The sequence below is a fragment of the Mercenaria mercenaria genome, chromosome 10 (assembly GCF_021730395.1).
Source record: "Mercenaria mercenaria strain notata chromosome 10, MADL_Memer_1, whole genome shotgun sequence".
Lineage (NCBI taxonomy): Eukaryota > Metazoa > Mollusca > Bivalvia > Venerida > Veneridae > Mercenaria > Mercenaria mercenaria.
This window is the reverse complement of record NC_069370.1, coordinates 56,633,594-56,648,113: the sequence shown is the minus strand read 5'-3', so window position 1 is coordinate 56,648,113 and position 14,520 is coordinate 56,633,594. Positions and strand designations below refer to the sequence as shown.

The following is a 14,520-nucleotide window of genomic DNA, read 5'->3' as shown; positions in this document are numbered from 1 at the left end:
TTAACGTTCCATGGCTTGCAATAAGAGCTGATTAAAAATGTTTTCTTACAAAACAATTAATAACAATTACATGTTTTATTATTCATTTTCTAGCTGAGAGGTTAATTTTGAATATAATATTGTTTAGAAATAACATTCTGACGGGTGGTATTCGTTTGAATTACACCCTACAGGTTGATATTTATTTTTTAAACTTCATGAAAACAATAGACTGACGGAGACTATTCTTGAACAGTACAACGCAAATAAGGTATATAAACAGAAAAAAGAGGGTGAAGTGCGACAGTGCGATTGCAAAGCTCGACAGTTCGATGGTGAAACTGCGATGGAGAAGCGTGACAGAGCGATGGCGACGCGTGCCAGTAGGATGGTGACACTACGATGGAGAAGCGTGACAGAGCTATGGCAACGCGTGACAGTACAATGGTAACACTACAATGGAGAAGCATGACAGAACGATGGCGAAGTATGACAGTACGATAGTGAAGCGCGACAGTGCGATGGCGAAGCACGACAGTGCATTGGTGACACTAAAATGGTTAAGCGCGACAGTGCGGTGGTGACACATCGGTCGCGAAGCGCTACTGTAAGATGGTGAAGCACAACAGTACAATGACGAAGCAGTACTGCAGCACTTCACCATCGCACTCTCACAATTCGCCCACTTTTTTTGTTTGGTTGATTGTTTGATATGACATTTTTTCCATTACATATCAGCTGAGCTGCAAATTTCTAACTGAGTGTCAATCGCGATTCTCTGCGACATTATTTGTGAACTTAAACACATCTTCTACTGTAACTCGGAATAGTTGAGTGTTGCTTTTCGATCAAACCTTGCCGCTTGTTACACTTTAAAGAGTGCATATGCATTTCGACATCACAGTGAGCATGATATGTCTCCTGCAAAATCTTGAATACAACAAAGTCGGTACTGTTTAATAATTTTCTCTTTTAAGTTTTCTTTCTAATATGCAAAGGAAGAAACATTATATCAAGTCAGCAATCGAGCTCGAGTTACAAACAGAAAATCAGTGATGAAAAATATACAGTATTTCTTTAAACTAAAAAAGAATAAGTAGACAAACTCTGTTAACAGTAAAACTTTAACTTGTGGGTAATTCTTTACCTTTCCTACATACAGCAACAATCCGACATCTAAGGTGCACAGTTATATTTTACATTGATATCGTGCATGGATGTACGGTCTCTTTGACCTTTAGAAAATTTTGAAACGGTAACATGCATGAGTCCATTATAACACATGTTCACATTAAAAACCAATAATGAAGATAATACAAACTTTTAATGATGTTTTTTTATAGAAGTAATTCCATTAAAATTACGTATCAAAATCGAATGCAAAAAAAAATTATTATAATTGAAGTAAAAACCAAAAGTTCGCAACTGAAAACCAGCCGGGGCTATTTTTTTCTACTATTATTCTATTAACTGTATATGTGTTATTTCTTATGTTTCAGAATATGCTTTCGTTGAACGTATATTTTTACGATAGAATGTAGACAACATCTTCCATAGTACAAGTTTTTCCGAAATCGGCCGAAATTTTAGCGCAATTTTAAAAATACCACCAAATAACGTCGCATTTCAGCTCGGGGATGGGGAAACAAAATCGGTGGTACTGAAAAAACGAATTCGGTGACATACAATTTTTTGTTTATCAAACGCAAGTAAATATATTTGTGCATTTATGATTGAAATTTAAACAAAATTCCTCGACCCGAAAAAATGTTATTCTCGAAAAACGGACAATTTTCCAGCTAAACTCTACATTACGTTTTGTGTAAGTCCGACGCTTTAATGCGTCATAATCTTAAGGTACGTCATAAATCATTCACGAAATTTATATCACAGGAAAGGAAATTTTAAATCTTTTAAAAATATATAAATTTCATTCACGTCCGCTTCCAGCTAAAACAGGGATATGCTGAAAACCGTACAGAAACAATGAAAATGACGCCAAGAAATGATGCCCAAAAAGTGCCGTTAGTGGCCAAGTTTGACAGCGCACCAAACAAATGTGGCTTAAATAAGAGCCAAACGGAAAACTGGAATAAATCAGAAATATCCTTAATTTTCTTCCGTTAATTTTTCATAGATCTATCTAAAAAAAATTTAAAGGTCGCACTCCACCTTAATATGTTAAAAATGTCAGGCAAGCCTGCCTGCCTGGCTCAATAGCTCAGATCTATAGAATGTATGGTCCATCTAGGCCCTCTTCTATATGGTTAAAGACCTGCTCCAGCCCTGCCTTTTAACCTTAAATTGTCACTGAAAAAGCATGAAAATCCTGACTATGAACAGTGACGCCTATCAAAATAGAGTCTATTTTATTAGCTCACCTGTCATGTAGTGACAAGGTGAGCTTTTGTGATCGCCCTTCGTCCGTCGTCCGTCGTCAGTCAATGCGTTCGTCAACAATTTCTTGTCTGCACGATAGTGGTTTCATTTACGATTTTATTTTAACCAAACTTGCACAAAACTTGTATCACCATAAGATCTCGGTTCCTTTCTTGAACTGGCCAGATCCCATTATGGGTTCCAGAGTTATGGCCCCTGAAAGGGCCAAAATTAGCTATTTTGAGCTTGTCTGCACAATAGCAGCTTTATTTATGATTTGAGTTTTACAAAACTTGCACACAACTTGTATCACCATAAGATCTTGGTTCCTTTCTGGAACTGGCCAGATTCCATTATGGGTTCCAGAGTTATGGACCCTGAAAGGGCCAAAATTAGCTATTTTGAGCTTGTCTGCACAATAGCAGCTTCATTTATGATTTGATTTTTACCAAACTTGCACACAACTTGTATCACCATAAGATCATGGTTCCTTTCTGGAACTGGCCAGATTCCGTTGTGGGTTCCAGAGTTATGGCCCCTGAAAGACCCAAAATTAGCTATTTTGAGCTTGTCTGCACAATAGCAGCTTTGTTTATGATTTGATTTTTACCAAACTTGCACACAACTTGTATCACCATAAGATCTTGGTTCCTTTCTGGAACTGGCCAGACTCCATTATGGGTTCCTTAGTTATGGCCCCTGAAAGGGCCAAAATTAGCTATTTTGACTTTGTCTGCACAATAGCAGCTTCATTTATGATTTTGATTTTTACCTAACTTGCACACAACTTGTATCACCATAAGATCTTGGTTCCTTTCTGGAACTGGCCAGATTCCATTATGGGTTCCAGAGTTATTGCCCCTGAAAGACCCAAAATTAGCTATTTTGAGCTTGTCTGCACAATAGCAGCTTCATTTATGATTTGATTTTTACCAAACTTGCACACAACTTGTATCACCATAAGATCTTGGTTCCTTTCTGGAACTGGCCAGATTCCATTATGGGTTCCAGAGTTATGGCCCCTGAAAGACCCAAAATTAGCTATTTTGAGCTTGTCTGCACAATAGCAGCTTTATTTATGATTTGATTTTTACCAAACTTGCACACAACTTGTGTCACCATAAGATCTTGGTTCTTTTCTGGAACTGGCCAGATTCCATTATGGGTTCCTTAGTTATGTCCCCTGAAAGGCCCAAAATTAGCTATTTTGAGCTTGTCTGCACAATAGCAGCTTTATTTATGATTTGATTTTTACCAAACTTGCAGACAACTTGTATCACCATAAGATCTTGGTTCCTTTCTGGAACTGGCAAGATTCCTTTATGGATTCCAGAGTTATGGCCCCTGAAGTGGTCAAAATTAGCTATTTTGACTTTGTCTGCACAATAGCAGCTTCATTTATGATTTGATTTTAACCAAACTTGCACAAAACTTGTATCACCATAAGATCTTGATTCCTTTCTTGAACCGGCCAGATCCCTTATTGGGTTCCAGAGTTATGGCCCCTGATAGGGCCGGAATTAGCTATTTTGACCTTGTCTGCACAATAGCAGCTTCATTTATGATTTGAATTTAATCAAACTTGCACAAAACTTGTATCACCAAAAGATCTTGGTTCCTTTCTTGAACCAGCCAGATCCCATAATGGGTTCCAAAGTTGTGGCCCCTGAAATGGCCAAAATTGGCTATTTTGACCTTGTCTCCAAAATAGCAGCTTCATTTATGATTTGATTTTAACCAAACTTGCACACAACTTGTATCACCATAAGATATCGATTCTTTTTTATATGTCTGCAGGGACGTATTTTGTTATCGCCTCAGTGTCCGTCTGTCTGTCTGTGTGTTGGTTTGCAATTTCCCTTCCGCTGTTACCTTTTGAACCCCTTGATGGATTTCAGAGAAACCTGACACAAAAGTTCACTCATTGAAAGGATGTGCAGAGCGCATGTTTCGGATGGCTTAATTCAATGTCAAGGTCACACTTAGGGATCAAAGGTCATATGTCTTTGTTTTATGTGAATATTGCTCTGCATTTGCATTGCATTGCAGTGCTCTTGTTTTTATTTGGCAGATCCTTCTTTTGTTTGCTTACAATATTTTTTTTATTACTTCCCTTTTATGTTACTATAAATAGCTTATTTAGTAACTTTTTTATTATTGACCGTAGGGAAAAACTGAGACCACTTTTCTGTGGTACAACATGGATGGTACCTCCAATTTTTAGGTGTATTTTGACATATCTGTACCTTGTAAGAATTTTTGTACCCCGGACAACAAAGTTGTAAGGGGGTGTATACTGGTTTCAGGTTGTCTGTCTGTCCGTCTGTCCCTAGACGCAATTTTATGCGCACCATCTCTCCCTATCCCCTTGACAGAATTTAATGAAACTTCACAAAAGTGATCAGTACCAACAGTAGTTGTGCATGGGGCATGTTAGGTTCTTTTAGAGAAAAAAATTGCAGAGTTATGGGACTTTGTTTTTTTGTTACTATACTATATACATAGACACAATCTTGTGCGCACCATCTCTCCTCATCCCCTTGACACAATTTAATGAAACTTCACACAAGTGATCAGTAACAACAGTAGTTGTGCATGGGGCATGATAGGTTCTTTCAGCGACAAAAATTGCAGAGTTATGGGACTTTGTTTCTTGTTAACATACTATGTACATGCAGTCTGCATACGCAATCTTGTGCATGCCTAATCTACCAAACCCTTACACACAATTTAATGAAACTTCACACAAGTGATCAGTACCAACCCTAGTTGTGCATGGTGCATGTTACATTCGTTTAGATAAATATTCTGCATAGTTATGGGACTTTGTTTTTTGTTACTATACTGTATACATACAGTCTATATACATACCCTTACAGAAGCAAGCCTCTGTGGCGTACATGCTGCGTATTTGCTGTGTATATGCCGCGAACACAGTAGTACGCCAGAGGAGTACATTTTACATACACCGCATGCCGCGTACATGCCGTGTACTATTTCGATGAGTACACAACATGTACGCAGGAGGTCACTAGTACACTTCAAGTACGCAGCACAGACTCTGAAAATTTAAGGAGTACACTGCATGTACGCAGGAGGGACTTGTACAAGAAAATAGTACACTGCATGTACACCGCAGATACTTTGAAATTTGTGCAGTACACTTAATATACGCGGGAAAGACTTGTACAGTTTCTTTTGGCATTTATACTTAGTTTTTTTTTTATAAGTTAAAGTCTGAAGTAAACTTCATATACGCGGGAGGGACTTCATGCAGGAAGGATTTGTACATTTTTTTTTTTTTGGAAGCAAGAACTTGATTTAATAAATCATAACACTTATATTTAGTTGCATTAAAGTTGTTTCCCCTTGATGCAGTTACGCCATTTTCTTCAAATGTTTACCAAATTACATGCTACAAAAATTGATTTATTTCATTGAAAAGTGGATGGAGAAAAGCATACTAATTTATTTGATAACATCAATCTACATTATTTTGGTAAGGGTAAATACTTATTGATGCATGTCACTTATCTTTTTTCTGTTTTTTTCTGTCCAAATGATCAGCATTTGCATACGAAAGTTGGTGGGGTAAGGAATTTACATTATCACAGCAGTTTCACCACAAGAGTACACAGCATGTATGCAGCAGAAGTACACAGCATGTACGCCGCAGGACTCGGGCCAGGAGTACACAGCATGTACGCCGCAGGAGTACACAGCATGTACACCACAGGAGTACACAGCATGTACGCCGCAGGGGTAGTACACCGCAGGCTCATTTGCATGTGAAAAGTGTATGTGCCGCGTACATGCTGCGTACTATTTCTTGCATACTAAATTCCTCCAGCGTACATCCTGTGTACTATGTAGTCCACAGCATGTACGCAGCAAGTAGTACGCGGCAGAGCTCATTTGCATGTCAGAAGTGTACTACAAACGTACTATCGGTGTATGTGCGGTGTATATCCTGCGTACTATTGATTTCAGTACACATCATGTACGCATCATATACGCTGTATGTACACAGCAAGAGTACGCAGCAGGCCTTTTTCTTCTGTAAGGGTACAATCCACATAATTATGCAATCTTGTGTCCGTCAAATTGCAATGTACTGTGTCAGTGCATGCAGGGGGTACATTCATCACCTTTAGTGATATCTCTAGTTTCTTTGTTTTTGGCGAAAGCAATGGTACTCAGGTGAGCGATATAGGGCCATCATGGCCCTCTTGTGTAAAATTCTGTATAAAATACCTGTGGTTTTGCATGCTAAAGTGTGGCGCTTGGCCGTTAAGTGTTACCTATTGTAATCATGGGTTGCATACAATCTGACTAAAGTACATCTCCTATTACGCTACGCATAGGATCTGAGAACGACCTATTCATAGCCTCGTTCTGACGACCCTTTCGCTAGCCAATCAGAGCTTAACTTACATAAAATACAACATTTTGCAAATCTACCTTTAGCCTTGACTTTTGATATTTACAATTCTTATGTCATAATGTGTCAGATAGCCGGTTAGCTCAGTCGGTAGGCCACTTGCTCTGTAACAGAGGGGTCCCGGGTTCGAGCCCTGGAATGACTGCACATTTTTCTTACTCTTTGACATTCGAACAAGTCGTCTGGTTGGTTCAAATAAAAATAGATTTGTGAAAATAAAAATAGCAATACTGGAAATCCAAAATATACAGAAGACGTATGTGAATAGGTCGTTCTCAGATCTTCGTTTAGAAGATCAAGTACTTAAGTCAGACTGGGGTTGCATACACACAATAGAATTTGAATAGCCGTGGAGCAGGGCTTTAAGTGGGTATAAACCTCTGTCACTGCACATATAAAGGGATAATTAGTTTGCAGAATTATGTGGCATGCTTCTCTCAAGCAGGGAAAAGGGTGTGAAAAATGTGGTAAAACTAATGGGTGCAGTATTGATAAACCTTGGTCAAAAATTGATGATGCATAAAATAATCTTTATGTAGTCATTAGGACTGATGTCAGTTTTGACTTATATATTTAGAGATTTAGGTATTTCTCGTTTACTGTGAAATCATTGTTATTCGTGGGGGATTAATTTTCGTGGATTTTGTGGTTGAGCTCAACCACGAATTTAAGTCCCAACGAAGAAATTGTGCCCACAATAATTTTTAATTGTACGCAAAGTCACCAAAAAAAGACACCATAGCCGTTCGATCTGATCCGTAGTTGTATGCATGCGGTAGTACTAACCTGCAGCTTTCGTGTAGTTTATTGAGGCTCCATCAACGATAAACATAGGTATGCGTGAAAAAAACCCGACTATTTTATTTAGAAATGTACCCGTGGTTTGTTTATGACATGCCTGTCAAAGTAAAAGTAGTTACTAAAAGTAGAAGTTTGACGTAGCGCCATGGGTCAACCGCATTATAATACGGCTGTTATTTGATTTTTTTAGGCCCCGCTATGCGATGTTTGTACACTAGCCTTTATTTTTACTGACATGTAGTAAAATACTATGATTTTGGAACTATTAAATATTATAAATTAATTACTAGATTTGCGTCCGATGCATTAATACCTAATTCACATTACACGTTTCTCAGCAGGAAATAACACATCTACAAGTTCAACAGCTTGTAATATAGATGCAGATGTGCATTCATTTTGCAATTTATAATAGTTGTTGTAAGGATTCCTATGGTTATACTAGTACTAATAAAACAACTATTATAGTTTGTTTAAATTTGCAGTACAATAACTAGTTCTTGTTTAAAACACGATCAAAATATCAATGATCAACTTTATATTTAAGGTGCTACGGTTTTGACACTTTTTATTGAATATTCGACAGTTTTAAAACGTTTTGCAAATTAGGGGTCGTACAATTATAGATAACGCGGTCATTAATTGGCACATGATCACTCGCTAATCTCCCACGGCGTAGATTGCAAATTCAGTAACCATGGTAGCGCTGTTTGACACGTGTAGGTTTCACATGTAAGGACAGAAGTACTAGTAAATCTATTCCTGTGGAAATTATGATATTTTTTATTTCAAAAATTGAAAATCCACGAATTTATGTCCTCTCGAAACAGCCGTTTTGCCCAAAACCACGAAATTTCGTTGGCACGAAATTAAATGATTTCACAGTATATCCTTAGTAGATACTATAGACAAGATAATTGTGTCTGAAATCATTCAATATATGTACAAGGTCCTCTTACATTTTCTCCATGCATACATTTGCACTAGGTTTTAAATTTCCTCTAATAGCTCTAAGGATGTTTTCAGGCACAGTAGAATGTCCTGTAACTTTGTTGTATGGAATTTTCAGGCATAGTAGAATGTCCTGTGACATTGCTCTAAGGATGTTTTCAGGCACAGTAGAATGTCCTGTAACTTTGTTGTATGGAATTTTCAGGCATAGTAGAATGTCCTGTGACATTGCTCTAAGGATGTTTTCAGGCACAGTAGAACGCCTTGTAACATTGCTGTATGAAATTTTCAGGCTCAGTTGAATGTCCTGTAACATTACTGTGTGGAATTTTCAGACACAGTAGAATGTCCTGTAACTTTTTGCTGTAAGGATATTTTCAAGCAAAGTTGAATGTCCTGCTACATTTAGTTTATGGATATGTTTGGACACAGAAACTGTTACATTTGCTGTATGGATCTTTTCAGGCACACTAGAGTGTCATGTAATATTTGCTCTGTGGATATTTTTCAGTCATGGTGGATTTGTTCAAAGTCCAATAGAGTGTCCTGTGACAACTGTCTGTTTATATTCTTAGGCTTAATCAAATTTGCTGAAACACATTCTATTATGGGTGGAATGTCCATTAAATTTGCTGAAACACATTCGTTATGGATAGAATGTCCAATTAACACTCGCTTGTTAAATCTATCAGGTTCAATAGAGTGTCATAGTTTTACTCCTTGTCTGTTTATGTTTCCAGAGATTCATTAGGATAAGTTTAAACCTGTTCATTATAAATTATTTATATAGTGCTTATGAGCTATTTTAAATATATTTTGCTTTCAGGTTTGATAGAATATCCTGTAACATCATGTCTGTTTATTTATTTTTGTGTATGATAGAATGTCGTGTAACATCATGTCTGTTTATGTATTTTTGTGTATGATAGAATGTCGTGTAACATCATGTCTGTTTATGTATTTTTGGGTATGATAGAATGTCGTGTAACATCATGTCTGTTTATGTATTTTGAGGTTTGATATAATATCCTGTAACATCATGTCTGTTTATGTATTTTCAGGTTTGATATAATATCCAGTAGCATCATGTCTGTTTATGTATTTTCGGGTATGATAGAATGTCCTGTAACATCATGTCTGTTTATGTATTTTCGGGTATGATAGAATGTCGTGTAACATCATGTCTGTTTATGTATTTTGAGGTTTGATATAATATCCTGTAACATCATGTCTGTTTATGTATTTTCAGGTTGTAATATAGAATTGTCTGTATTTTTCATGATGTGTCCTAGTTGTTTTATGTATTTTAGGGTATGATAGAATGTCCTGTAACATCATGTCTGTTTATTTATTTTCTGGTTTGATAGAATGCCCTGTAACATCATGTCTGTTTATTTATTTTCTAGTTTGATAGAATATCCTGTAACATCATGTCTGTTTATTTATTTTCTGGTTTGATAGAATATCCTGTAACATCATGTCTGTTTATTTATTTTCTGGTTTGATAGAATATCCTGTAACATCATGTCTGTTTATGTATTTTCAAGTTTGATATAATGTCCAGTAACATCATGTCTGTTTATGTATTTTCAGGTTTGATAGAATGTCCTGTAACCCTGTACATCTCCTTCCTCTTCCATACTCTTGTCTACATACCAGGTAAGTCATTTTGTATTTCATGAAGATACTTTTGTGCTATTGTCATGAATGTTAGGGGAGATAAGAGGGTGAGGGTTATGTGGACAAAGATTTAAGGTGGTATGTAAAAAAGTAATGAAAGGTGTTGACAATGGTTAGGCATGGTGTGAGGAAAGTGACTGGACTCTGTGTTGTTATATTTTGCGGGGTTTTTTGGGATCATGGAAAACATTCCATTTTATGGTAATAGAATTCTGCTCAATCCGGTGCTAAAGGGCACGAGTGGAGTTGGACATTTCATTACCTCTCATGAACAGATTCAATTAAACCGAGTCTGCTGTTGTGTTGCTTCGATGCATTCTTTGCTTCCAAAGAATTTAACTTTAAAATTCACAGACTTTATTACAGGTTGAACATGATGTGGATAGTGGTTGTATGTGATGTGGAGAAAGGTTGAGCATGGTGTGGACAGGGGTTGTATGTGATGTGGAGAAAGGTTGAGTATGAGGTGAATAGTGGTTGTATGTGATGTGGAGAAAGGTTGAGCAGGATGTGGACAGGGGTTGTATGTGATGTTGAGAAAGGGGGAGTATGGTGTGGATAATGGTTGTATGTGATGTGGACGGGGTTGTATGTGATGTGGAGAAAGGTTGAGTATGATGTGGATAGTGGTTGTATGTGATGTGGAGAAAGGTTGAGCTTGGTGTGGACAGGGGTTGTATGTGGTGTGGATGTGATGATGACGAAAGTTGAGTGTGAACAAAGATTTAGCCAAATGTTGGCAGTTGATGAGTTTGATTGGCTGTAAGAAGTGATATATATCCACTTAACAAAGACTAATGTTGTGTGCTGTTCAGATATTCTCAGAAATGAAATAGTCAGAATTAATGGACATTTTATTGAAGTATTAGATTTAGTTACATGCATGGTGTCTTGAAGGAAAAAGTACAAAAAGGTTTTTTTTTAAACCAATAATGCAGTGATTTCTGAGATGATAATTACTATATTGTTTGAAAATGTTCCTATTTCTGTAAGTAAATGTATAGATATGTTAATACCATAACATTTGACGTTACTCTACAAGAAAGTCTTTATGCTGACGTTTCATATGAATCTGAAAAGACAGTACAATATTTACTGAAACTGGTATGTTGCAAGTTGAATGCACATTTCATTGCCAGTCACTATACCATTGTACAAACTGACCTTTTACTTAAGATTGTTTCAGTTAATTATCATTATCAAATTAAATTGATCAGAAAATTCTCCAGTTAATTTAAATGCTTTTAGTGTAATTTGCACAAAATCAAATTACAGTAACACATTTATAAAGACAATTGCACAGTGCAATAAAGTATAGTTTCTAAAAGCTTCTGTTGCAATTTTCAATTTGATTAAAGTCATTTAAAATTTGGTAAGGAATACTTTTAGTTTGCATAGCTTCTTGGCCTGTATTCATTAATGTTTTAAGTCTGAAACTTTGACATAGACTATGGGGCCTCCATGGCCAATAATATGGTTAAGGTTGCTGACTTCGATTCACTTGCCCTTCACCAATGTGGGTTCGAGCCGCACTCAGGGGGTTGAATTCTTCATGTGAGGAAGCCGTCCAGCAGGCTTAAGGAAGGTCCGTGGTTTTACCCAGGTGCCTGCCCATTATGAAATAATGCACAGAGGGGCATCTGGGGTCTTCCTCCACCATCAAACTGACCTAAATTGTGTTGATGCGACGTTAAACCCAACAAAAATATTTAAAAAATTGACAGACTTTGAATGACAAAATTACCTTCTGCCCTATAGATATTTGTAAGTAATGTACAGAATTAAATGAAACTTGGCTTGTTTATGGCATGCACAACAGCAAAAAGCTGTGCAAAGTTTCAGCAATATAGGTTTATTACAAAGGATGATACTGCAGTTTAAATATTTAGAGATAAAGGTGTAAGTCTGAATTTCAGAGTAAGAACGTTGATGAATACAGGATCTGTTGATAAGGCAACATTACAAACAGTCATGTGTTAGTGAACAATGACAGAAAATAGTCCTATGACTTGTGTTAGTGTTAGTGCTTTAACTGTCTCTGAGCAAATATTAAGTGTAGAGCAGATGAATTAAGTGTCCCAATGGTAACACTTAATCTACACTGGGATAACAGTCCTGTCAGGCTAAAGAACCAGGGAAGCCTCTGGGGGAACATTTTCTGTATCTTGCACTATCTTCCACTAAGAATTACATGGGACTACAGGTGGGGACTATAAATGAGCTTACAACTACACACTCACCCTGGTAGTATTTTCTGTCATTATTCTTAACAGTTACAGTGAAATCGTGAATAAAATGTATGTTATTTTCAGCTATCTTAAAATTTTCTCAGAACAAGCTAAATACTGTGTTAACTGTTAGGTTGGCTAGCTATGTCATCTTACCTGTTCTGTTCACAGGAGATTAAACTCCTGAGGCTATTCAAATTTTATATAATTATGTCCCTTTTCTTCTCAAAACACTAGATAATCAGAGTGTCAAGAAAGATCGGTCAGAATATAATATATAACAGAAATTATTAAATAAAAATAAAAAGATTATCTAGTCTGTGGCCAGACTGTTGTCATCTCAGAGATCTATTTTTGTGCTTATTTTATCTTAGAAATATTGAAAGTGAACCAGCAGTAGGCAGTAATGAGGCAATTTATGTATGAAGACATGATGATGTAGTTTTATATACATGCTCAACAGTAACTCACAATACATGACATAATAGCATAAAAGCACCTTTTATTCAGTTAATTTCATCAGTAGACTTAATTTTTGGATGAATTATTCTACTGTAGAAGGTCATACAAGCTAAAGCCTAGACAAGCTTTACAAATTATTATTCCATTCTTATAATTTTACTTTACTTGCTAATCCAATTTCTTTTGAGGACATTGCTTTGTGCAGTTATCCAATACAGGAATTTCTTAAGTTACTTTAGTTTTTTTGAATGCATTCTATACATAAAATTTAGATTTTATGGATGTATGGTATTCCATGGTTTAATTGTACTTTAGAAACAACATAAAATTTCAATTTTAAACTGTGCAAGTAATCATGAATTCCTTAAATGTGTGAATTCTAATTTGATTCGGTGTCAATTGTCCCATCTTAATGCATTTCATTGCAATAAAACTCTATCATTGGAAGAATATTCCCTTTAAAGTCAAGGCTGGTATAGAAATAGATTAATTTTATTTACCCTAAGAAGGCCTTGGGGCAGATGGATGAGACAGTCTGTTTACAAGAGCAAGGACTTATTCTCATGCGGAGGCAAGAATGAATTATATTTTAGCTGTACCTGTATATCAAAGGTTACACACTCTTTTTAACCCTTATCCTGCTAAGTTTCTGTAATGAACTTGTCCATCTTTCAATTTGGACAGTACCATTAGCTGTTAAAAGGGGTGCTTGTGTATTGTTTTTAGCTTACCTGAGCAAGGTGAGTTTTTGTGATCACTCGATATCTGGCGTCCGTCATTATGTCGTCTGTCAACATTTAGCTTGTGTATGCGATAGAGGCTGTATTGTTCAACTGATCTTCATGAAATTTGGTCAGAATGATCACCTTGATGAAATCTAGGCCGAGTTCGAAAATGGGTCATCTGGGGTCAAAAACAGGCATAAGAAACTGGTATGCGAAGAGGTTTTATGTCTTCAAATTGGTCAGAAAATACCTGACGAATCTAGGCGAGAAAATGGTCCTGGGTCAAATGGTCGGCAAATCAAGAAACCTTGTGTATGCTAGAGCTGATTTTTCAATTGATCTTTATGCATTTTGGTCAGAATGATTACATTGATGAAATCTAGGCTAAGTTCGAAAATTGGTCATCTGGGGTCAAAAACTAGGTCACAAGGTCAAAACAAAGAAAACCCTTGTGTAGGTGATAGAGGGTGTATTTTTCAATTAATCTTGATGAATTTTGGTCAGAATGAATGCCTTGATGAAATTTAGGTCAGGTTCCAATATGGGTCATCTGGGGTCAAAAAGTAGGTCACTAGATCAAATCAAAGGAAAATCTTGTGTATGCGATAGAGGCTGTATTTTTCAATTGACCTTCCTGAAATTAAGTCAGAATGATAACCTTGATGAAATCTAGGTCGAGTTTGAAAATGGGTCATCTGAGTTCAAAAAGTAGGTCACTAGGTCAAATCAAAGAAAAACCTTGTGTAGGTGATAGAGGGTGTAATTTCAATGAATTTTGATGAATTTTGGTCAGAATGAATGCCTTGATGAAATTTAGGTCAAGTTTGAATATGGGTCATCTGGGGTCAAAAAGTAGGTCACTAGATCAAATCAA

At 36.5% G+C, this 14,520-nt stretch overlaps 1 protein-coding gene across 3 annotated transcripts in view; it reads left to right on the top strand.

Moving 5' to 3' along the window:
- Nucleotides 1-14,520, top strand: part of LOC123561484 (uncharacterized) — a 310,602-nt gene that overhangs the window by 52,340 nt on the left and 243,742 nt on the right. For all 3 annotated transcript variants that reach the window (XM_053553139.1, XM_053553140.1, XM_053553141.1), the window contains exon 2: nucleotides 10,145-10,210. In XM_053553139.1, coding sequence (XP_053409114.1) covers nucleotides 10,145-10,210 — 66 coding nt within the window. The remainder of the gene's footprint in view (nucleotides 1-10,144; nucleotides 10,211-14,520) is intronic.